Genomic DNA, 25,831 nt, shown 5'->3' with positions numbered 1-25,831 from the left:
AAAAAAAAAAAACAATTTTTATTCAGTTGAAAAGAAGTCATTTACTCAATCACATTAACTATGCTAAAAATGACTTTTTTCTGACTACACCAGCAGTTAAATATTTTCAGCACCAATTCATGACACATTAGTGACATTTATCACAACAGGTCTATTTCTTAATGTAAAGGACATACTAACTTCAGTAGCTGCTACTGGGAAAGGAATAAGCAGAAGGCTGCCTTTTCTTTCCAAATATTTATGAGTGAGAGTAGCAACTTATAGAAATAAATAACTGCCAAATTATCTCCCAAATTTTTAAATCGATCTTTTAAAAATAGAGTTAAAATAGATATCTTAATATGAGCTATCATAGATTTTATTTTTATGTGCTGAATACTCCAAAATGTGAGTAGTTGAGCAAGCATCCAGTACATAACTTTTAAAATAGTTCTTCCCTCCCCACAATATCAACCCCATTTTTTTATCCATGTCATGCTGGTTAGATCCCTATCTCTAGTGACTTTCCAGTAAACAACACGCTGTTTGATATCGCTAGGATATGCTACCATCCTATGAGTGAAAATCAGTGACCTGGTGAAATACCACCAGCTCACACGAACAGAAAATTCATCCAGTCATTGGCTTGTTAACTCCGAACATCAAACAAATCCTAAGCTTTAGTTTTTCAAAGCCTTTGTGGTCTTCCTCTTGCTGGGCCAGTTCAGAAGGTCATCACTGAAGGCAGAACCGATGAAGGCAAAGAAACCAAAAAGCAGCAGATAGTACTGTCTCTGTCCTTTTAAACAAATCAAGTTCGCACAAAACAAAAGGAGACAAGGTTAAAATGAAGTTTATTAGTTTTTTTGGTTTTTTTAAGCTTTTTTTATATAAAACTGTTTGTGAAACAGCTATTTTTATTCCCATGGCAGAGTGACCCCTGAAAGATGCACTAACCCCTTTCTTAAGGCCTTAACAAGAAAAAAAAACATGATTTTTTTGTTGTTGTTCCTAAAACCCAAATGTTTTAAAATTACATAATTTACAAAAAAAAAAAAAAAAAGAAAAAAAGAAAATAAAAAAGGAAAAAAAAAGAAAAAAAACCCTACCCCGAATAACCATATAGTGTAGGCTGTTACACTGACATTCCCTCTTCCTTCCTTAGGAAAAGCAAAAAATATAAAAATAAAAAGAGGGCCAAGTGGATTTACCCCAATCAATTTGAAGATACATTGACTCCACCAACATTCAGACTTCCTTTCATTCCCCAATCTGGCAGGTAAACCATGTCTTCCTCTCACCTGCCTTCCAAACTGAAGGCAGCTTCTTGGAATGATCTGGGGGTCACGTTGTGGCACACAGGGCAGATACCAGATACTCCCTTCCCCTGTGCAGTACAGGTGTTCCCACACCAGTGAGGTGTATGGGACCTAGCAAGCAGCAGCCACCTCTTACTTCACGAGTCTCACAACCCAAGAGTCTGCAGATGTTATTCAAGCTTACATTGTCAATAGTGTTTCTCAAAAATGGAAACCTCCCTACCCCTCAGACACAACTATTGACACCAAATTACCTGCAATCATCCAAGCCTTCCTCCCACACCCTATAAACAATTTATCAGTATTTTATTTGCCTTTCAAAATTGAATTTCATCAGATGTTGTGAGAAAGAAAGCAAGAGGAACAGAGACAAGTCCTGTTTGGAGTACTCCCAGTTTTGCTATTCTTTCCCACAAAATGTTAGGCTCCACATGCCTTGCTTTAATTTTGGATTTAATATTTACTTTAGCTATAGGTTTCTTTTTTAATTTATATGGGGTTTTTAAAATCTTAATCAAAAGCATCAAAAGGGATATAGCGCACCTTTCATTTAAAACAAAGTCTTTCAGGACTAAAAAATAGATCTTTATATATATATATATTTATCCCTCCCTCTGTAATTCCCCCCACCTGTTTCCTTTTTCCCCCTCCCCTCCCCACTGTCACTATGGAGATTGTGTCCATGGAAACAGCTGGTTCAGACTCCTTGGTCAGATTCTGTGATGTCATCAGTCTTGAGTGTGATGTAAGAATTTATGAAGGAAGTGCTGGCATTGGCAGGCACGTCGAGAGGGGGCATGGCTGCACAGTGGGAGAGATTCCATTCAGTCACGAATGTCCACCGCTTTTTATCTCAACAGCCTAACCTGAAAAACAAAGTCAAAATAATATTGGAATGGTTCCTTCCCTCCATTTGCAAACAGGCCCCTCAGGCTTTGGAAAAACCCATTCAGTAGCCTACCACAGCAGCAACACCAAGAGCTCTTTAGCTTTGTGGACTGAAAACAGATATACACAATGGCGAGTAGTTCATGAAAGCTAATCCATGTGATAAAAACTCTTCATTTAACAACCAGCAAAAAAAAATTAAGCAAGCCCAGTTCTGAAGGTCTGGGATAACAGGATGATCCATACCACAATGGCACAGCACTCACCTCTACCTTTAGCAGCAAGGCAGGAGCTCACTCACCTCATGTCCGCTCCTCACACTGACCGTGAGATTGGGAAAGAGAGGGGCCAAGCATGTCCCAAGATGGTGACAGCTCCTGGGATGCCATCAGGGACTGCATCCAAATGTTTCCCTATGGGCCATCCAGTGGTGGTTTCCAGTGAATATATAGCAGATAGTGCAACTAGTGTCAAAATTACAGGAGTCCAGGAACCAATCCTGGGAAATTGCCAGATTTCACCAGCTAAAGGTAAAGCTGTGTGTGGTTTAACTAATAGAAGGGCAGGTGATATTTCTTTCTGCTGCTTTTTGGATCTAATTTTCATATTACAGAGACAGTTCATAGAAGGACTAAGCTTGTGATGTCTTTCAAGACAAATGTGGAAACGTCCAAGTGCTTGGCACATGTTCTCCCTGTCCAGAAATTCTCCGAGGTGAGAAAATGAACTTCAGGAGTTTGCTAAGTTGGTGGAGGCTCAGCTCAAAAGAGAAGTTACAAAGTTAAAATTTAATTTCTCTAAGTTAGGGTTCTCATTCTTATTCTGCATAGAGAGAAAGCAAAGCTTGAAATAATGTATTCCTTCCTTCCCTTATCCCATACCACAAGTGAGCCCAACAGCAATTTATTTATTTATTTAGTAAGGTTAAATATGATTTAGATAAATCCCTTCCTACCAGCTAGTGAGCTTGGGAAAAGAACTTACACCAGAAGTGATGCATATGGAAAGCAGCTAACGGAATTAGAGGTGTGCCTGGGAGCAAAGTAACACCCATGTTTGTTCATAGCTGGCAATTAAACTCCAGGAACTCTAACTAAGTGAGATGGAGAAGTCAATACTGCTTTGATCATCAGCACACCAATTAGATTACATCCCAGCAAGCCCAACTCTTGGCTGCACATATCCCCCATCCAGGTGCCAGACTGCAAGTGAGTGAAGAGTCAGGCAAGCACACACAAAATGCAGACGGGCAAGGTCAGGGAGCAGCAGCTGAGGAGGAAAGGGGGAGGTTCCCAGAGAGCTCAGCTGCCCTCTGTGGTTTCATTACCGCGCAACGGCGAGCCCTCGCTGAGGGAGTGTCAGGGCCGTGTTGCTCTCTGGCTCCTGTACAACTGCAGCTTGCCCATGCCTGGAATTGGTCCAGAGCATTAGGCACTGGCTCAGGGAAGAAACAGGCTCAACTCACAGAGAGTCCTGCCTCATTCCTGGACAAGATCCAGAGCACCAGACTTGCTCTCACAGTCACTCTCCAGATCTGGACTTGATCCAAATGTTCTAGAGGCAACTGGCTCAGGGAGAGAGAAGCAATGAAGACAGAATACACTGACTTGCTTGGATGTTATCCAACACGCAGGATTTTTCTTAACTTGCTAGGCCTGGGAGTGAACCAGGACTAAAACAGCCCAATAATCTCACAACTGAGTACCCATTGTATCTTACACTAAGGCCAGCAGAAGGACAGTTCCAGTACTACTTCGGCTGCTACAGAATTCCCCTCAAGTTCTTTAATTACCACAGTAATACAACAAGTTCTTGTTGTTGTTGTTGTTGTTGTTGTTATAAGGACCTTTTAGATTTGCATGGCTTTTATTTTGAAATGCAAGATCAGGTTGGAATTTGAGAATCTAATTTTTAAGATATTCTGAACATTGAAAGGGGGTGGCTAAATAGGACCTTCTGGTAAGAATTACTTGAGGCAAAAAGTGGATTTCAAAAGACATGATGCCTTAGAGAGATATCTAGAGCATACAGTGAATACAGTGCAGAGATTCCACAGCCTGCAAGGTCTTAAGACATTCCTATGATATATAAAAAAAGAAAATAATGGAAAATAATGCAGGGAACAAAGCTGTGTAAAGGTCTCTGGGACACAGTAATGTTCACCAGCACCTTAAAGGAATGGCCCAAAAATCACTTCCCTAGTGTTAAACAGCCACAAGAGGCACTTTGGCTGTGGGATTCTTGTCCTGCTTTAACATTATGAATTACATTGCGTGTTACATTTTAAGGAAAAGAGAAAAGCTTAAAGGAATCCCAATGACCTTTACCATGGAAGGAGAAAGCTACTCAAACACTGAATACTGTTAAACACTGTTTACATGGTAACTGTTAAAACAACACTCCATAGCCAGGAATGAATGCTATTAAAAATAGAAAGTCACAGAACACAGCTGAGCTAAAGCAAGTCAGCAGTCAATCTGCAAAAAGTGTTTATATGGGACACTACCTGTCTTGTGCTACTGCACCAAAACCCCACAATCTTCCAATTAATCTCTCATCCTTCACACAGAACACCATTAGAAGTACTTCACAATTACTTTACTTGAAAAACAGAAAGATTTTAAGTCAGGAGAGGTGCCTGGGAAGCAAGGGAACGGTAACGAAGGAAGGGGATTACCATCAGCAGTTCCAAGAACTGACACAAAAGAGCAACTTCCTCTGCATGATTGCAAGAAAAAAGACAGAGAAGCAAATAGCTTGAGTGAGAAATGCATTTCAGTAGTGAAATGAAGGCAAGAGACCTTCTTGGGCTGCAGCTTCATGGACAGGGTGACAACAAGTATTAACTTGAAACCAAACACTTATTTCATTTTAATCCACCCCGTTGCCTTTGAACTGCAGTGCACTTGCAATTGAGTAAGAAATAAGGAATCCCAAACTCATCCCATTCCCTGGGTGCTAACTCCCATCTCAGTGCTACTCCCTCCTTGTGCCAGTGTATTTTCCCAGCCACACAGTGAACCAGATTAGGAAAATGACCCAGCTCTGATGCTAACATGGCAAAAAGCTGTTTCAGACAAACTGAATTCCCAACCAAGTTCTCACTTGGCTGCATGAACGCTGGGCCTAAACAAAGGAGGAGGCAGAAAGGAACTGCAGTGAGGAACTTGGGGCACATTACAAAGTTATGGAATTGTGACCACTTCTGGATACAGTTCTACCTTCTATGCCCCATGTCTGTTTGCAAAATAGAGAAAAAAGCTGGGCCAAAAGAAACACCTGCTAAGACTGATTTACATATCCCTGGATCTATCTACATTTCCAGAAAATGGGAATCCTACAATAATCCTGAACTCATCAATATTATTTATTTCTTACATATAGAATTTAAGATACTTTGATGACTTTATTTATACAGAAGCTTACTAACTACTCTGAGACTCACAGAAAAACACCTTCAAAGCCTTATGGACATGATACAAAAGGAGATTTCTGCGACTCATTTAGCTGAGAGAGTAATCAGGCAGTTGTAACAGCTAATAAGCTTTGCCTTTCATTGTTTAACAGAAGGAACTGCTGCAGAAATACAAAAAAAACCCAGGATGGTAGCAGAGAAAAAAATATGACAAACTTTCTGAATATATATAAAAGCACCTTAATTTCTCACAGAAATGGGGAAGGCACTGGATGTAAGACAGCAGGTGGAACTGGAAGCTCTTCCCCACTCACCTGTGCTTGCTTTTATATCCATTCCCAGGAGTACACTTCCCCCCTCACCCCCGCTCCGACTGCTCTGTGCTGAGGCTGCCTTTCACCATCTTGTTCTGCAAGGAGGGAAAAGAGCAAGGAAGGAGGGGCTGACAAACCAGCAAGCCAAACAGAGAAGGAAAAAGAAAATGAGGGAGAAACGGAAGACAGGGGTAGGGAAAGGGAACATACAGAAAGCGAGAGAGAGAGAGAGAGAGAGAGAGAGAGAGAAGTCAGTATTGGAGTCAGAAATAGACTTTTCAGACAGAGTTTTCTCCAAGACAAAAGCAAGTAATTCCACAAAAGTAGAGTCTGAGATATGAAAGCCTGGTTAATTTTAAGAAACACAGAATTTAACACAAAAAGGTAGAACAAGCTGAGAAGCATCACTTGAAAATTGCCCAAACAGATGGCTTAAGACAATCTAAGATGGCTGAGCCACCAAAAGGTGAGGTATCCCATCCCTTTTATAGTCTCTCTACAGCTCAGCATCCTCATCAGGTCTGTTGCAACCTCACTTGCTGTGATGCAGACAGAGCCGTTTGGATCTGTGAGAGGAACCCTTCAAAAGATGACAGTTTTCAGACAGCATTTTCACTGGGATAAAAGCTGATATTTTGCATAAGTAGCACATTCAGGACATGGATGGTTGAAACATCAATCCTGACAGAAGGAAATGGAAAAGCTCACTGGGGAGCACATGGAAAGGCAGGACCAGTTCCCTCTGGACTCAGCTTGCTTATGCCCTAAGAGTCAAGCACAGTTAATGAGGTAAGAAGCACCTTTGCTCTCCAGGAGCCGCTTTCTGTGATGAAGTGTATTTACCGGTGTGAGGCACAGACTGCCAAAGGGTAACAGCCCTGGACTGGGGGACTCAATGCTGGAGATTTATAAAGTTAGCTCCTCCACCCATTAGCTACAGCACAGCAGAGTGAGCTATGAGACAGTTACTAATTTGCTAACAGGGCTAAGGTGGTGTTACCTAAAAGCATCGCATTCAACAAACTAATTGAAAGTCTTTCTTCCTCTCAATTGCTCATACTTGTATAATGCAAAAAAATTGATGCAATTTGTTCCCAGTCATTCTAGAGCAATGGTTTTCAGCCTTCCTGTTCCTGCATTGTCACTGTCTGGAATTCCCCTTTCCAGCCACTGGAATGGAAGGAACAGAGTAAGCTTATATTCTGCACTGCAGAAAGATTGGGAACAAACCAATAATGATTAGTGATATACGCAGTGAAGGCAGAGAAAGAAAGCAAAGAAAACTCTACTTGGCTTCAAATAAATTATTTTTGTCTTTACTAAGCAAAAGCCAACAAACTTCAGTGTCAAATAAAGGCTGCTGATGTTGAAGTTATGTTTTTGACAAAATAAAGAAAGTGATCTGCAGTGGGATAGTTCTGAATAGAATTAAAAATTTTATTGCCTCATGAAGAACTGTTAAGAACTTAACTGGTAGCTGTCCCACTCCCATCCTTCAAGATTACTTTAGAAATCCATGTGCTTTCTCAGAATTTTCTCTGAAAAGCGGATTCTTTGCCTGAATCTAAACTAGTTCTTTCCTTTCATGGTTTGAGCACCATCACTCCAAAGTGCTCCCATACAGCAGCAGTGACTCAAGCCATCTATGTAAAACTGTATTTCCCTGGAATACTTCGGGCAACAGGCAGCAAAAATAAAACAGCCTTCAAATACACAACTCTCTGTAATAGTTTAACCCCAGCTGGCAACTAAGTACCAAGAAGAAAATAACTATCCCATCCAAACCCAGGACATACCCAATTATCTTTAGCCAAGTATCCAAAGTCGGGCAGAGGGTGGCACTTAGGCAGTTACATTACACAGAAAGGAGAGCTCATCCTTCCCGGTTTGTTGGCAAGATCTGCAGGTTCTTGTAGCATTAATGCATTAATTTAAGCTTGCTGTACATTGTCAACATTATTCCACAGTTGTACAGAATAATTTATTTTCTTTTATATAATGAAAAGTAGGCCAATTCTGGATAAGAGCCTGAATGTGCACTGAATCTTCCAGCACATTTTAAATACGTGTGTATAAATACATCATTTTGTGGTGGAACATCCAGAAAGGAACATGAGGCTAATTCCTGTATGTTTACAAAAGACAGATTAAGAATAAGCTGTGAAAACAAAAGACCACCAGATGTCAGTCTAATTCAAGGCAGGGATCTGCAGACAAGAACTAGATGGAGACTAATCCCTGCTCAAAAGCAACACAATTCTTCCCTATTATCATTTCCTTTTCAGCACAAGCCATCCAAACTCTTGCCCAATTACTGTTGTATTCAACTGGCAACAAGAACAGCTGTTTTTTTCTGGATACTCTCTGACCATTTAAAACTGGAAGACTGGTATCCACAACCTCCTGGGGGTGTATCCTCCCTTAAGGGCTGGGAGGGTATTTCCAGCACTGTAACCCATTACTTATGCTACAAGAGAGTAGGTATTGTCTACCTTGTCCCCTCTTGCCATACAGACAGCCCTCTGCACCACTGTGCTTGTAGGCTCTGGGGACAATCATTAAGGACACCCAGACCCTGGGCAGAAGGAGCAAAGGGGTCTTCTGATGAACCAAAGATGTACAGAAGAACCCCACAGACCCACTGAAGGCTGAGTGGCTGGACTCAGTCCAGTTACTACTGACCGGTAAACTAGAACAAGATGTCTCCAAAAACCAGGAGAACTTTTTCATAAAGTCATTTTTCTTCTTTCTTGCATCCTCAGTAAATCCAAGGAGAAAACCCAACAGTCCAATGAAACATTCAAACAGGAATAGCAAGCAACATACTGATTATATCACAGAATTCAGGAAATGAAGCTGAGCTTTCTGAACAGTCATCAAGGACCTAAAGAAACATTGAGCAGATGGAACAAAAATTTTATCTTCTTAAACTTGTAGTCTTCTTGAGTTGATGTTTGCCCCCCGAATATACCACAAGCATATATCACAGAATAATTGAACTAAAAGCATCTCTAACTACAGACATTATCCAGGTAATAAAATTACTAATCCAAATTTAGAAACCAGAAGAGGGCAACAAGAGACCCAGGTATAATCCAGGAGAGGATTCTTACCTTGTGCTTGGGGCACCTCACTGAGAAATTCTCTTCGTTTAGTAAACAATCTAAAGGAGGAGAAGACAGCAATGCATTATTTTTTTAATGAAAACCAACTTGAATAATACATCACATGTGTTAATCTTGCCTCCAGGTACACATTTTTCATTCAAAGATCTCTTATAGGAATACTTTGTCAGTATTGCCTGATCTGTGTATTATTAGCAGGTTCATTGCCTAATGCCTGATCTGTGTATTATTAGCAGGTTCACTCCTTCCAGCCCCAAAGTTTTAGCAAACAAAGTAACTGAACACCCCAAGTGACAATGTTGCTTGGATTACCAAGCAACCTCAGTTTTCCCAATGATTTGTATGTAGTAAGAATGACAACAGCAAGCCTACAAATCCTGCATCCCAACCCCCTTCAGCTATTCCAGCCTTCTTTGCTTTAGCACACAGAAGATGGACACATTCATCCAATCTGAACAGACAATCCCTGCATTCCGTAGTACAAATGCTGCCTTTCACCCTTACCCCAAAGGCCCTGCCAGCATCAGGGAGAGCAGGGGTGTGTGTCTCTAGGTATGGTGTTTACTTGCAATCACAAGTCCTGGTGGTAAGTTTACACTGTGACACTATGTCTGGTAGTCTGGTCACTCATGCTGCTTTTAGATCTGCTTTCATGAATCTTATATGTGAAGCTTTTATGATCTAAAAAATGATTCAGGTAATTATTTAAACATATTATGTAAAGTGAGGCACCTATATGGAACTGCTTATTTAGGAACAAATTAAGCAATACTGCCATTTGCAGAGCACTTATTTAGCAGCACTGCCAGAGTATGGATTGCTTCTCCTCACATCCCCCCTCCCAGACTCTGCCTCTAAGTGATGCAAGTCGGCAGCTCTCAGAGCTTCAGCCACAGGAAAAGCAGCACTCCCCTCAGCGCACTCAGCTGCCTCCCCTGGGCACCCTGAATTGCAGGGTCACCACTCAACCTGCCCAAACGCCTGACACTGCTCGGTTCCAGTGGCCTCTTGCCTCGGAGGCTGACCCGAGGCTGTCACCTCATGGGCAGGACCAAGCACCCATCCCCACCTCAGCACGAGCGAGCAATGCTGCCCTGGAGAATTGAGCAAGGTGCTTCTGACCTCCTGCCTACTCCAACACACCCAAGGGCTCACAAGTAGAGAAGTGCAATGGTAACTAAGATGGGCTAATTTAAAACGCTCTTAAGTATGTAGCATAACCAGTGCTACCTGCTGTTTCGATCTGCTGGAAGAGTTTAGCAGACAGCAGGAGACTGGAACTAAAGCTTGAGGGAAAAGCTTTCTAGATACCCAAGCTTTGGCAGAGCATCCCTCTGCTAGGGATTGCTTAATGTTTTAACATGAATGCCTCTGGCCTGAATCAAAGGGAAACAGCATGCAAGAGGCTAAGTTACTTGAGAGATTTTAGCAAAGGGGAGTAAAACCCTTAATCCTGCCACAGATAATTTCAAATGCAGCATTAGCAAATCACAGGAAATAAATAAAATGTCTTCTCATTATAAGGGCAGGAATCATACATTTAGACTACAGCATGAATTATCACTGCATAATACAGCAATCATCAAAAATATACAGAGCAATCATCAAAAACATACACAGTATGTTAGAACAGAATGGAGTTTTCTTCTTTGTTGGAAACCCAACATTGGTAATGAATGCAGTTCTTTAGCTAGTACATCAGAAAGGAAGATTCTACAAGGATCAGGAAGAAGCGCCAGAAACCTTGTACCTAATGCCTGATCTGTGTGTGGAGCTCCATTTCCTACTAAGGTCAGCATTTTTGTTGCAAATACTAATAGCAGATCCAATTAATAGCAATTTTTTTTTTGTTTCTCTTAAAGGACAACTATGAAAAATGTCATCAGCACACTGCAGAAAATCAGCTGAATACCAATAAGGCAGAAATTGTTCATCATTACAAAGCTGGCCTGGATTTTGGTTAGCAGTTCCAAGTATTTTATATAACAGATTACAATTTGTCATGAAGTCAGCAGACACAGAGCTATGATCAGCTCATTGTGGCAGAAAGCAAAAAGAACTGAGACTTGTCCTTGTTTCCACAGATTTTTCTCCATAAAGTAGTCAGGGAAAACCTAAAACACTTTTAATAGAAGCAATTATTCTTCTGTAAGCTTCATACTTTTGTCTCACCCTCTGTGTTCTGCCTGTTACTCATCTTTAATGATACTTGTGAAGACACAGGATTTCTGTTCTCTGAAAATTCATTTTATTTTCCTGTTAATCTTTTCCTAATTTACAGTTAAAAATCTTCTGTAAGTGGAACTGCCTGGATATATGTTGTAGGAACAAGTGTGCTGCAACCATCAGGATCTGATTCCAGGTGGGGAGGAACAAGCAGAGGGAGAGGATATAAAATTTCAGAAAACAAAGATCTTGTTTCCATGGAGACATCCCTAGGACTAAGTTATCTTGAGACATCAGAGGCTCTTCATAAATTTGGACAGATGAAAGCCAAACACAGACAATGTTAACCACAGTCATTTCCATACAAAAATTACTTAAGTGGGACTACTGATCTTGATTTTTATGTAAATGGATAAGAAATGTTCAGCTCTCTTACACCCTATATTGCCAAAGACTATTTTCTGTGAAAGGAAATTAAAAGACAGCCTGAATTCTGCTATATAAAAGCATCCATATGTACAAACTGGCAACTTACAAAGCCACGTGCCTTGCACAGCACTCCATTAGCAACAGTGGGGCAGAGCCTGGCCCCTCACCAGGGTGGGGTTGGACACTGACCACTGGTGCAGAAGCCAGAGCCCAGGTCCCACCCCAGGGCTACCTTCAGTGCTGCAAGGAACTGAAGCCATTTGACACACTGCAGCCTCCAGCCCTTTCCCAAAAACATTCTGCCTTTCATGATGCACAGTAACTGACTGGGACCAACTCCTAACCCACATGGATGCAAAGGCAGAAACGCTTCAGCTCACACTGAACTGCTTCGAAATACAACACGGGTACTTCATCTCAACCAAGGCACGGTCACTTCCAGGAATTCAGACAAACCAAGTGTGTATGACTCAACATACCCTAAAAAACACTCCAGCAAGTGTTTTCTGTTTGGCTTTATTTCTTTGAGATACAAAACCAGTCATACATATTCCAAAAGCCTGAAAGCCCTTGCAAATGTTAACACAAACTTCTGAGGATTCAGAACAGATCTGTGACAGATCCTAAATAAAGCAAGGTGGCACCATCCTTCAAAGCAGGATGGTTGATTTCAAAATGGAACTACCACTGAGCTCAAGGAAGCTGAGAAGCACCTGTACAGTTTCACTACAGAAAGACAGTAGAACTGCAAAACCAATAAAAAGGGTTTACAGGCTGAGCAAAGAGAAATAATGTTGATTTGTTTCTCAAGGAAGCCTACATTTTCTGCTTGGTCATAAATGAAAACCAGACCTTATGCCATATAGCTTGGTTATTTTACACAGATTTATTGAAGAGTGTCTATAGATTAAGACAGCTTGATTACACCCACAGATAAAACCAACCTTGCAAACAAGGTCTTTTACTGTCACACCATCAGGCTGAAATTTTAAATGCTGAGAATCTACTTCAAGCTGGGGCTTTTTTAATTGTTTTGGTTGAAAACTTCAGCAGAAGCAGCCCAACAATTTCCTTAAAACTCTTTCTTGGAAAAAAGTTATTCCGCCCATGATAAACATCCCAGGATTTTTTCTCTGAAAAGCTCTACAATATTCTGATTTTCAGTAGGACCTGGACTTTAGCTAAGGCATGCCCTTGCCAGCTACCATAAAACCAGCAAACAGAACTCCCTGAAAAGCAATATGGGGATTTTCATGTACACATCCTCAGAAGAGGCCTATTAGATTTTAGTAGCACGGCCTTTCAGATTTTAAAAGCTAGCTAGTAGCTTTTAAAAATTCCACCAACTATACTTCTGTTTGGGGGTGATCAGGCCCTTCCTATAAATGAACCTCTGCCCTCAGATTCAGGCACCAGTCCCAAAAGCAGTGAAGCTGTCAGGGGACATTTCTAACACTCAAGCAACCCAAAAGAAGAAAGTGACCATTTCAAAACTGCAAAATGGGAAGCACTAGTCCAGCAGGCAGAAGTGAAAACAGTACTGAGAAGGGCAGCCAAGATACAGAAAGAATGGAGGCTAGCAGGAAGGAGACCAGTGCTACCGGAAGTCAGGAGCAGGGAATTAAGGATGAGTGCCAGCAGGAGGCTAAGACAAAGAACTGATTGGAAAAAGGCACAGAAAAGTGAAACAGAGAATATAAAGGACAACATACAAGAACAAACCAGGACTAGCAGGGTGAGGTGTGACAAGGAGCTGAGTTAGGAGAACCAAATGGCAGTAACAAAGCCCAGAGAGGAGAAAGAACTAGAAAAAACAAGAGAGGAAGAGGTGAAGTAAGAGCAGAGAGGAGGAAGTCAGAGTAAGAGCTAGAAAAAAGGAAAAAAGAAAAGTCAGATAGAATTAGGAGGAATTGGGTCTTACAAAGAGATTGGAGTAAGAAATTTGTAAAGAGAGGCCTGAGAGCAACTAGATAAAAGACCTGTGGCTGGTATGAGAAGCCAAAGAGAACACATCAGACATACAGATGAAAAGGAACAAACAGATAGGAAAATGTATTTTAAAAGCACCAATGAAGTATTTTGTTCTCACTACACCGTACTCTTCCTGAAGTGAAACCAGAGACTCACCAGTTTTACCAACTCCTCCACTATTTTTTAAATATGTTTGTGAAACCTCACAGTCCAAGTATCCCATCTCCATGCAGCTCTTGCAATTTATTACTGCTGTATTACTCAAAGGAGGGAAATTAGCTTGGAATTGTGCACTCCAACAGATGGCCACATGACAACATGATGTCTCATAACAAAATTAAAAGAAGTAAGCATAGCCTTGGAACTTGAACACAAAAAGCTACTCTAAAAAAAAATCTCACAGGTTGCAAAGTCAAGACAAAAGTGAAAAAAAGCCAAATTTAATCTAACCCATGTCTACACATTATATAGCAGACATGTTACATTTAAATTGGACTAAATAGTATGATTATATACTGGGTTATGTACATGATGCTGCCTCTTCCATGCATGACACAGAACTGCTCTTGGGAATCAGTCATGATTGTTCAGTACGTTTCTCATTTTGGAGAATCCTACATTTGCTGAAGTGGAGTAGAGTTAAAATAGCTGAAGGAAAAGGAGAGTATCTGAATTTTGATATCTGAATTTAGAACCCAGAAAATGCTACATACTGTATCTAGCAAAACATGAATTTAAATTAAGCCCTCAAATTATTGGGAACATTCACTATAATTTTTGTTTTTTCATGGTACTGAAAAGGGCAAGTCACAAACCAGAAACAAATACATACTAAACACAACATGAATGTGAATCTGATTGGTGATTGTGTGTCTCAAACACACTGTACAAAAGCAAGTTTATTAATGTTCATGAAACTCTCAGGCAGGACAGAGATTAACATTATAGGAAATCTCCCAGTTCTACCTTCAGAACTGAGAAGGAATCATCTGCAGTAAGACACAGATCAAGCAAGGACAACATATGTTCATGAATGAGTACCCCTCCATCCTACAGGCTGAGGTAGGGCCTTATGAAAAGACATATCAACCTTTAATTAGGTGATTACTATAAGATAGATTCATAAAAGACCAAAAGTATACTTAAATGGACACCTTTATTTCTGGTATTTTTTTGAGTATGTGATTTTTGCAACCTGAATAATCTTTCTTTTATGTGAAGTCAAGAATTCTCTCTGCTAGTAGTACTGTGGTACTAGAATATTCCACTGCAATATTAATTTAAAAATAACATTCCTATTAGAATAAAATGCACATCTCCAATAGGGTGGGACTTCACAGTGAGAGGTGCAATGCAGTCATACAGAAATGAGCATTCCTACTTCAAATACTTGGAAAACAGCATAAAATGGGTGGTGAACAAGTGGGTTGCTGTGGAATTGGAATAACAAACAAGAAGCTTGCAATTATTTTCCAGTCTAGAGTTGTAATCTTGAATCCTTTCCTGCTTGTTATCAGACTAAATTTTGTATGACAGAAGTGAGTTACAGGGGACTGGAAAAGTGGGGTATTATTTACTCTGAGATTGAATTTTTTTTACCCAAGAACAAAGTTTATCTCCATGAGAAACTGTCATTACTGCACAAAACCCACCAAACTCACAAGCCCAGGCTCATAGCTGGAAATAGTATATCATCCAAATAATTAGCTTGTATAAAGATGAAAATTGGACCTACTCAGGAGACTGGCTGAAGTGCTTCTTAGGAGGGAGAAGGATGGTTGTGCTGCAAATGGTACTGATGATTCTACAAACACAAACACTGGAAATCTTTACTAGGACCACCCATAGAAGTATAACCCTGAAAGAAGAAACCCCCTTGCTGCTTACTTACATCCTTTTAACAAAGGGTTTCTATTTTTGGTAAAAAATGAGTGATCAGTTCTCACACTGCAGTCAAATTTCAGTCACTGTAGCTGCACTCCCCCAAGCCAGGCTTCTTCTGCTCTTTCAGGCAGACTCCTTTTCATTACAAGCTCCATCTTGTCCCAGCGTGTTACTGTATGCTGTTTACTGCATGCCGTTTCTCACCATTTTTATTACTTTATCTTCACAGTAGGAGAAAAACTGAGAGGGAGTAATTTGTAAAGCACCTCAGAATTATTTAGTGTAGTATGAGTTGAGTAATTATGGAATACAGTTGCCATGTGTTCCTACCTGCATCGATGGCACATGGGTAATGGTATCGGAAGGAGCAGCCTTTGTTGTAGCAGCCTAAGGTGGCTCCCGGTTCCTGGCAATGGGAACATTTCTGAAAGGGAAACCAAAAAACAGTAATGAAGATTGCAGCCATTTTTCTGAATACCTGTATTTTCCTGGGAATTTTATCAACCACATTCCAGCACAATTTTTTTGATGAATCACGTTAAACTCTATCTTTCTACACCATGCAAATAAAGGCCTTTCAAACAAGTAACAACATAAGCTCTTTCTAACTATGAACTTTTCAGTTGTGCTAAGCAGGCAAGAGATACAAATGATCAGCCATTCAGAAACAATTCGGAATAGTTCTCAAATCTGTTTTACTGGCCTGTGTTTCAGTACCTGACAATGACATCACTATTAAAATAGGAGGAAAAAGAGTGGTTTTGAACCTACAGCAGCTTTAAAAGGAGAATTAGCATAACAAATAAAGATTTAGAAGACACCACCATAAAAGTAATTTGGTTACATCACTGTCATTATCACAAGCAGTTGAAGATGATCATGGCCAAGTTCAAAGTTTTTTCACAAGTGATCAAAAAGGGTTTATCTGGAGCAGAAGATGCCATTGTGGGAAAATACCTCATCATCACAGAAATGGCCCATGTCCAAAAAAAACCCCGCACTTGCAGTGCAACAAGGATGCTCATACAATTGTCAAAATAGCTCAGACTGATCTGATGACCACGTTCAATTTGCAATAGTCAAATCCTATTAACTCAACTAGTTAATGATGTATTCAACCATAATATCAGACAATTGTGAAAGCAGAAAGAAAGTCTCTCACCCGTTTACTTCATCCTGAATGACTTAAGAAATGACCTACGGAAGTAATTCACATCTCATTCAGACAGCCATTTTATTTCTTGAATGTATACACTAAGTGATTTTTATTAACTAATCTGATTCTGAAGAAAGCTGATTTCTGACAAGTTGACATTTTTCCCTTAAAAAAAAGATGTAGCCATACGTGGTAGAATTCACCAAAAGCTAGGAGACTGCTACTATTTAAAAATTAAAAAGTAATTAACTACTGGCAGAAAACAAAGAGAGGAACTACCATAATTTTTGAGTCACATTTTAAAAAGACAGGAATTTTATTTATTCTGCTAAATACAACGAACACCATAATAAGGCCCTGTATAATTTGTACAATTCACCTTGAGTTCAGGCTGTGAGAAGTTGCCTTTGGTCCCTGCCTGCACACAGGGATGATGACATGATCTAAAATCACTGCTGCTGCTGGCAAAGCTGGTGTTGAACCAGGCTGCTCTATTGCCACTACCAGTGAGCTGCACCTGCACCGCACACGAACAGCTGTGCCCAAGCCAGCAGCGCACCTGGCACCGGACACGAGCCCGGCATTCCCACCATACGGGGACACTCATCTGCCAACACGGCCACAGCCCCTGGCCCACGTGTCTTCAATCCCTGATCAGCACGCACGCTGCAGTGGAGATCTGCAGAACCGACGCGGCCAAAGCTAACAGCCACAGCAAAGTTCCTCACTCAGCATGGTAGACGGGGCTGATTACAGTATTTCCAAACCCTCTGAGAATATCTGACAGTTATTGTTCTTCCTACTATTCTGTGCTTTGCAGAGATGACTATAGTTTGTATTTAAATGCCTGAATGAAGATGAAAGCAAAACTAGCTCCAGCCATAAACCAGGAGGCCCTCTTCAAATCAAAGCAGATGCAACTAACAGAAAAGCTTGTGAGATGTCAGTTCTCGTGACATCTACAACTGCAGTTTTGAGTAACACCTTCTCTTTATGGGTGTGCCAAAGCATCCTGAGCCTGATCTTCAGTACTTCCCACTAAATCACGTCTATATTCTAAGCACAACAAACTACTGCAGTATTTATGATGCAAGGGAAGTATCCCTGAAGCCTAGAAAGAGACACACAAGCAGCTTATTATTGCCTGTCAGAACATCAATGAAAGTTTCCAAAGATTAAAAAAAGAGGCTAAACCAATATTGAAATGCACACCGAAATATGTGGACCACTAGCCAAACTGCAACGTAATTCACTCTCCCATGGGAGTAAAACCAAACTTTATCCACAGAAAATGTCTTTTCCTGGCTCTGAAGTCAACTCTAGAAAGATATTATGTACTGGCAACAGTCCCAGATTCACCTATGCCAAGTACTCACAAAGTGCAGCTTGAGGAGTTCTGAAACAGAGCTCTGGACCTGCGTACTTTATTCTCGTTTTTAGATGTGGCTGACTGGGATTAATTATTCTAACAGGAGAGAACCCAAATTGACTATTCTTTTTGAATGTAGATATGAATTTCTAGTCTTGCTCCTCAGAGGCATTCTGCCCTCCCCACTTTATCTCATCTTTTATGTACCATCACACTGTTGCAACAGAAGGTCATTCTCCCCTGGAACACTGTGTCCTGTGCAGAGCAGTCAATAAGGACATAAGAACTACAGCAGCAGAGATTGAATTGCAGCTATATAAAATATTTCTTAACACTAAACAGGCATGTCTTAAAAGAGTATGGTGTGTGACACAACAGAAAACAAGACCCCTAGCAAAATTTTTGATACTTTTCCAAAAGGTAATTTGTTTTTTGAACTTACTCTTTGGTGCATCTAGCATGGTTCATGTCGCTATTCTGAAAATCACATTCTGAACATGACAGGCATTTTGACAAATTTTCAGCTGAGAATGGGTAAGGAATGCTTTAAAATTATTTGTGATTTTAGGACTGATTAGACAGTAAAAGTGGGTAGTTAAGATGCCAGTGCATGTGCATTGAAGCCTTCACTGCCCCTTTTTTGAAGTCTGGCAGACAAACAGAGATTTTACCAAGGTTACCTGTGTTACGCCCACAGCAGCAATTCCCAGGTGGATGACTATGCCACTGACGGCTCAAGGCAGAGATCATCTGCTGCTGCTGGCTCCCCTGCTGCTGAACAAGTCTCCATTCTGGCAGATGCTTCTGCTTTTCACAAGCCACTGACAGTCTAATGGCCCCATTTCTTCTACCTCCCGGGACCCCCAACCATCTGCTTCTTTCAGGGGAAGCTGAGGGAACCACATACACAATAACTACTCTTTTTTTCAAGTTCTTCCTTCTTGGCACACCTGAGTGACTGAACAAAGCAGACGCCCTACAAAGATGTGTGGTTCTAAAACAACTTCAGAGTCTATCACTTTATCTTTGAAAGAGACTATCATCATGTAGTGCCACATGGTTTCCAAACACACCCAGGTGTTCCCAGGAAGACAAAAAAAAAAAAGTGTTTAAAAAATTTCTGGATGGTCTCAGTCTTCTTTTTCAAGACATTGCTGCTGTGCCTTAAAAGGTAAAAAAATGCCTTGTTCCTGCTGGTACTTTCTGTAGCTTTGGTTAGCTACATATCTCATGTATTTATGCTTCAAAAGAAAAAACAGGTACACTACAACTAGGAAACATTCTAACACCAAAATAAAATCACAGAAGTTCTTACAAGGAAATGTGTAAATTCAGCATAATGACGACTAATTGTTCTCTTGGTCCACCAGCAAATTTTCACCCAAACTCCACCATCCTGCAGCCATTCGCCAGCAGATGGTAGCAGCCTGCTTGTCACTTGTAAAGGAATTATAGCATTCTTAGCCAGGGAAACATCACTCCAGCTCTCCTGGGAAGAGAAATTCCTTTTGCTCAGTAAGGAGCCTGCTTAACCTCCCCTGCTTGAAAGAGCTCAAGGCTGGTACTTGGAGTGTGCTCCCAGTGGGAGGTGCCAATGGATAGTAATCATTGCCAGGCATCTAATCAACTCTTGGCTTAAATGTTAAAAAAGAAAGAAAAAAAAAAGAGGGAAAAAAGAGACCACACAGCAAAGATTGATTCATAGGTCCTATCTCCACAATTCATCTCTGACCACAAGGCACATATATCTCACTTAGAATAGGCTGGAGAGACTGAAAAGTGCCATTTAGAGGAGACACTCCATCCCATGAACTAAATTATCAATAGTATTAAAGCCAGATACATTGTCTCTACCTCTCCCTGCTATTAGCAGCCCATTTCTTCTTTGCTACAGCTCATCATTCTGTGTCTACCAAAATGAAGTAACAGCCAACCTGGAAGTGTGAACAGCTGGGGGACAGCTACCAGCGGCAGCAGAACAGCTCTGATTCATTTAAAATGCTACAGCACCTACCAACAATATTTCTTTTGCTTTATGCTTGGCTTTTTTCCCCCTTGCAATCTGTATTCTTCCACTCTTCTGACACCACACTGCCATATATAATAAGAGTATGCTTTTGAGTACCTTTTTTTTGCTTCCTTCAGATTTGTACCCAACTCCATGTAAGTGCTGTAACATAAACATGTCCTGAGCTACCTACCTTCCTCCTCCTGAACAAGCACAAAGCCTTGTGAAAACCAGTGCCCCAAGCTGCTCACTTTGGCTCTGCACTGACAGAGATAGTATCTTTGTCCCTAGACAAAGTACTTCTTAGTACTGGAATCCTACATGGCTTTGCTGGTGGGAAGATGGAAGTTGCTGACTAGCCCTTCCAAAATATTCTGGGCAGGAGCAGGAACAGTTGCTTAGAAGCAGAAATTAATTGCTTGTAACACGAATGTAAGGTGTTTTCAGACGACTCCTCAGCAATCTTCCTTGCCGAACAATTACCAAACCAGTTTACACCAGGACATTCACAGCAGGATCATATTTTCTACTATCTGTAATACAAACCATCTTTTCTTGATCAGTGGTTATATACCCTATACTCAGACCTCTTGGCTTCCCCTCTTCCAAAGATCAGTGTTTCCTTTGGTTTGTTTTCTTTCTTTTTCCTTTACTTTGCTTTCTAGGCATCTTCTTGTTTTGCCCCTTCTCCCATACCAGTGTCAAGAATGCATAAAAGGAGTAAAATGGAAAGCAACAACTGAAGGTTACTAACAAAGCAAAGAAAGCAAAAAGTGAAATATACGTGGCATTAATTATACAGGTACAAGTCTTTGCTTTACATGTTATATGTATTTTTCACACTCTCTCCTTCTCCTGTTTAAATTATAAGCTTTTAGGAAAATAATTGCTTCTGTATAATTGCACTGCACAAATGCAGATGTAAGATAATGAGGACTTCAGAGTCAGCTGCAATATTAGGAAGGAGGGCCTTCTGACTATTTCTGATTAAACAGTTGGCAGGCTCGGCAGAGGCTCAGATTTAACATCCAGGCGAAAGGGCAACAGAAACAGCAGGCAGCCTCATTCTCTTTCCTGGAAAGTGGGATGCAAAGAGACAACTTACTCCAGAAAGCTACAAGAAAAAATAAAAATAAATTGTGTGTGTGTGTGTGTATACATATATATATACTGCTTGCTACAGGAGAAAGAAATAAGTGATTTTGGAAGACTTCTGCAAAAAGGAACCAAGATGAAAAAAGCGAGGTGGGAAGACATCTTTAGGAAACAGGAGAGGAAAAGACTTCCACTCTAATGTGCAGATACTGGTTAATGAAAAAAATTGTTTATGTGACTGTGGCTAGAGATAACAACCAGCATGAAAGGACACAGAACTATTAGTTTACATTTCCTGACAAACAATTTTAACTTATCAAAAAACCCAGACACAGAATATCAGTAAAATGAACCCCACAATTAAAAAGATAAAAATCTTTAAACCTGCATCACAAAAAGGCATCTCTTGCCAATGATGATATCTTCTTGTAGAAAGCAAATCAAATAATAAAGGATAGTATTTCAGAAGTAAAACTGGACAGTTGTCTTCAAGTCAAGAAACTAAGGACAAATTTAGATTCCAAGATTTCAGCAAACAGACAAATCAATGATCTGGAAGACGCTACACTAATAAGGCTGCATTAGGAAACAATAAAAAGTTAGAACTGCAGTGCTGCACAGGCTGCTGAAGCACAAAGGGAAACTGCAGCTCAAAATGGATGGCATAGAAAAAAAACCCACAAGAAATCCAAGAGCTGGAAAATGTCTTAAACATGGAAAATCCTATTCAATACATGTGAAACTGATTATGCTAGAACAGAAGCACTTGAAAGTAAGAGCAGAGCATTTTATTACCCTCAACTAGAAGGAAAAATAGAATGCAACAAGAACAGAAATAAACATTTAGTTTTAACAAAGAATGGCTTGCCAGCAATAATTTTAAGGTCCTATGCAGACACTCAAGCTATTCAACTGCCCTTATAGAGACTGTCAAGAAGGGGGGTGAACAATAAGATGTGAAAACTTGTGAAGTTTGTAAAATTATCCAGGGTAGCCAGACCTCAAACTGATAGTAAAAAGCTGCAAAACCATCTCACCATGGATAACTGTGGAGCCATGGATAACTGTATGGTAAAATGGAGATGAAAATTACTACTGTTAAGTGCAAAGTGATGTATGTGGTAAAAATATTTTCACCTACGCATATACATGATGATAGATTCTAAATTAGCTTTTACTACTCATAGGAAGGTATAAGTAGTCATCCTAGACAGAAACATCATGCAGTCCCCGCAAACACAAAAAAGGACAGCCAAAATGTAAGCAGTTATTTACAAAAAAAATCCATAATGAAACTCATATGTTCATGATGTCTGTCTGTTACTCTTGTAGTAGCCTGACATTGTAATTGCGTGCGGTAATATTGTCTGATGACCCTCTTAAGAAAGGAGTACAACTAACCAGAAACAAAAATGGACAGACCACAGAGATAACTAGGAATGTAAAGAACTGGTATATAAGAGAAGTCTAAGTATTTTGGAAAAGAGAGAACTGAAGGGGGACTGAAACCTACAAAATCCAATATGATGCATATAAGGGAATGATTCTTAGCCATGTCCAAGAAGGAAGAGCAGGTTCAAATGTAACATAAACCTGTTTTTTTTTTTCACTCAAGTAACTAAAAGTCATTGCTAAAGAATGGCGCACTAGCAAAAAGATAAGCAAGTTCAAAAACAGATTAGACCAGTTCATCAAGGATAGGTATGCCTCTGCCTGGTAAACACAGGGATACCAAAGCTACAACTCTAAAGCTGTGGTTGCTGAAAGGAAGGAAAAAATATGCAACTATCATTCTGCACATGCCTAGTTTACTACAAATCTCTGAATATGTGAAGTGGTAAATACACAGCCATTGCTGGAGACAGGACACCACAACAAAAGGTACTTTTGCACCTGTCTGGAAAGGCAGCTCTTGGGAACACCAAGAGATGGGATTGTGAAATTCCACAACGAACAACAAACTCCCTGCCTCCCCATGATTATCAAAAAGAATTCAGGCACCAAATAAACACTGTTTGGTTACAAGTTTTTAAGACTCTTTAGTTTTACCTCCCTAACAGGAAGGTTGAGCTAAACTGTACACTATATAAAAAAGACTAAAATTCCAACCTAACTGATAAATTCATGTTCACTACTCCTTACAAGCCTGTTTCATTCACTTGGTGGAGTGATCAAAGGCTTAACTGCGCATGAATACATGAGACTGCTGAAGAGCCAAGTAAGACTTGAAGGGGGATGAACCCTTCCCGCCTCCTCCACACAATGGAAGGAGAAAAAACCCAAATGAAAAAGACGCAGTGTAACTGAACCAGAATAGAGGTTAGGTCCTTCAAGAGTCAACCAGGGGCTAACTAAAACAGATTTAGCAAAATTAACAAAACCCGTAATTTTAATGGTGCTGCAAAAGCATGTTTAATTTCAGTTAAACAGGCTAAGTACATACCTATGTAGCCATTTCATATTTTAAAAGGAATATTAAAATAACATATAGACCACCAAGTCCAACAAGCTAAGAAATGTGTAAATCTTTTTTCCTTTGATTCAAAGAACACCCTGAATGAAACAGTTCAGAAAACCACGTGTAAGTATAGGGATTTGAATTTGCCAAAGTATGCAAGTCTAGCAGAAAAAATAATACAGTTTATGTTATCTTGACTTTTCATTTGGGGAATTAAACATGCAACAATAGTGCAATTTAGTTACAAAAAGGTTTGAAAGATAGAAAAGCAGACTTAAAAGAGGAAAAAGAAATTCAAATTTTCAAGCAGTGATTATGTGATAAGGACCCACAGAGTAGTGGAAACAGCACAGTCAGCAAGAGAGCATTTGCTCCAGTTGAATTTTCTACCAGTACTAGATTTATTTCCCAGCCATCTTGGATACTGATTACAGGAAATATCCACACATATTGTGAATTTCTATTTAATGCAAGATCTACCGTGTAGAGCATGAAACAACAGCATGCAGTTAACTTAAAAGAAAGCAACAACTCCATCATAATCAAAGAGATTTTGGATAAATTAATTATTACCAGAAAAGCAATAGGTTTGAGTATCATTGTCTGGAGTGATATAAAAAAGGAACAAACCTGACATAAACAAGAAAATGCAATAAACTCAAGGTTTTCAAGAGGCAAACTGCTTAACAGAGCCAACTTTTTTCTAATGAAAGAAAAAAAGAGATTATGCTGAATATTTACTAAAAGGCTCAAAACAAAACAAAAAAAATATTGGTTCATTAAAGACACAATCCCTATGTTATTAGGAGCAGTGGATACAACAGAAACAAAATCTTTATAAAGGCTTAATATTAAAGAAATACTTTAGATAAAAGCAAACTGTAAATGCAAAATATTTTGACAAGATATTACATATCTGTGCAACCTGACAGGAAAAAGGGTGCAGCACAAACCCATCCCGTCAATGACTCAAAGACTTGTAACACCGGACAGAAATACACCATTTGTCATTACTTGTAATAATCTGTGCAGGCCTTCATCATAAACAGAGCCCCACTGTGCAAGACACTTCGGTAACAGAGAACAAAGCGTTGGTGGATGCAAAGGGATGAAATAGGAACGGTGAGCCTGAGCCAGCAGTGTTGGGCAGAGTCCATCTCAGCAGCAGGCTAAGCATATCCAATTATTCAGCATAAATCCCAGACAAGAAGGGCTTTGAAGAAATGCATGAAGAAAAACAAAGGTAAATGTGCAGGGGTTTGAAAGTGAAGCACTTAATTTGGGAAATTATAAAATTAGCCAGGGTGTACTGATTGGAAGTAAATCTTAAGTTTTTGAAACTGAAAGAAGAAAAAGCAGCAGGATAAAGGCAGATAAAATAATGATGAGTGCCTTATGCTTGAGGCGTAAGAAAATAGGAGGTGGGCAGATGAATGTGACAGAAGTAGGAATGTGAAAATGACCGTTTAGAACAGCAAATGTTTGTGACAGCATTCCATCGAAACTGCACTTCGTACTAAGAATACCAATTCTTAAATTGAGGTCTGAAGAATGACTGCTGCGCAGTCAAAATACATTTTACTGCAAAGAGAGGTGAAAAAAGTACAATGTTTATCTTACTGGAAAATAAATAACTTGTCTCTAGAAAAAAGGTAGCAAAGAAAACTACTAGTCAATACCATTAAAGAAAGAAGAAGACAGCTTCCCCAGAAAGCCACAGAAGCAGTGGTTGGCAGCAGAGCTCCAGTAAGGAGTAATGAAGGGCACACCAGTATTCCTGAGGTCACTGGGGGCTGTTGCTACCACTGAGGAAAAGCAGCAGAGGGTAAATCCAAGAGAAGAGGTAAAGGCGCAATGCTTTGCAGAAAGAGAAATGCCTGCAAGTCGGTAGATCTCTCTTTAGTGATAAGCTCTCAAGTAACATATCAGTATTAAAAAAAAAAAACAAAAAAATATTACAATCTTACAAACCACAGCAATAAATCATCAATCACAGCTGAGGGCAAGTAGACAATTAGCACATACTGATGAAACGTCCCCAGATAGACAGAAGGTGCTCTATGCAAAGTAATATTCGCTGGTTTAGAGAGAATATGTTAATTCATTATTCAATAATCAACAGGAAAAAAAACCCCTCCAAACCATAATAATATATGTGGTGCTTAAACTGCCCATTGCAATAGTAGGTACTGTTTATGAATTCTAAACTGAATTTATAAAAGGATATGGAGTGTCTGTAGGATTGTCACAGATAC

General features: G+C 39.9%; 1 protein-coding gene across 1 annotated transcript in view; it reads right to left on the bottom strand.

Moving 5' to 3' along the window:
* Positions 1-25,831, bottom strand: part of TCF20 (transcription factor 20) — a 66,469-nt gene continuing 40,638 nt past the window's right edge. The window contains 5 exon segments of the mRNA XM_036400350.2: positions 1-778; positions 1,929-2,164; positions 5,916-6,043; positions 9,029-9,078; positions 15,821-15,914. Of these exon segments, the coding sequence (XP_036256243.1) occupies positions 5,960-6,043; positions 9,029-9,078; positions 15,821-15,914 (228 nt within the window). The 3' untranslated portion in view covers positions 1-778; positions 1,929-2,164; positions 5,916-5,959.

Source organism: Molothrus ater, chromosome 5 (genome assembly GCF_012460135.2).
Source record: "Molothrus ater isolate BHLD 08-10-18 breed brown headed cowbird chromosome 5, BPBGC_Mater_1.1, whole genome shotgun sequence".
Classification (NCBI taxonomy): domain Eukaryota; kingdom Metazoa; phylum Chordata; class Aves; order Passeriformes; family Icteridae; genus Molothrus; species Molothrus ater.
The sequence above is the reverse complement of the archived record's forward strand: the minus strand, read 5'-3'. Positions and strand labels throughout refer to the sequence as shown.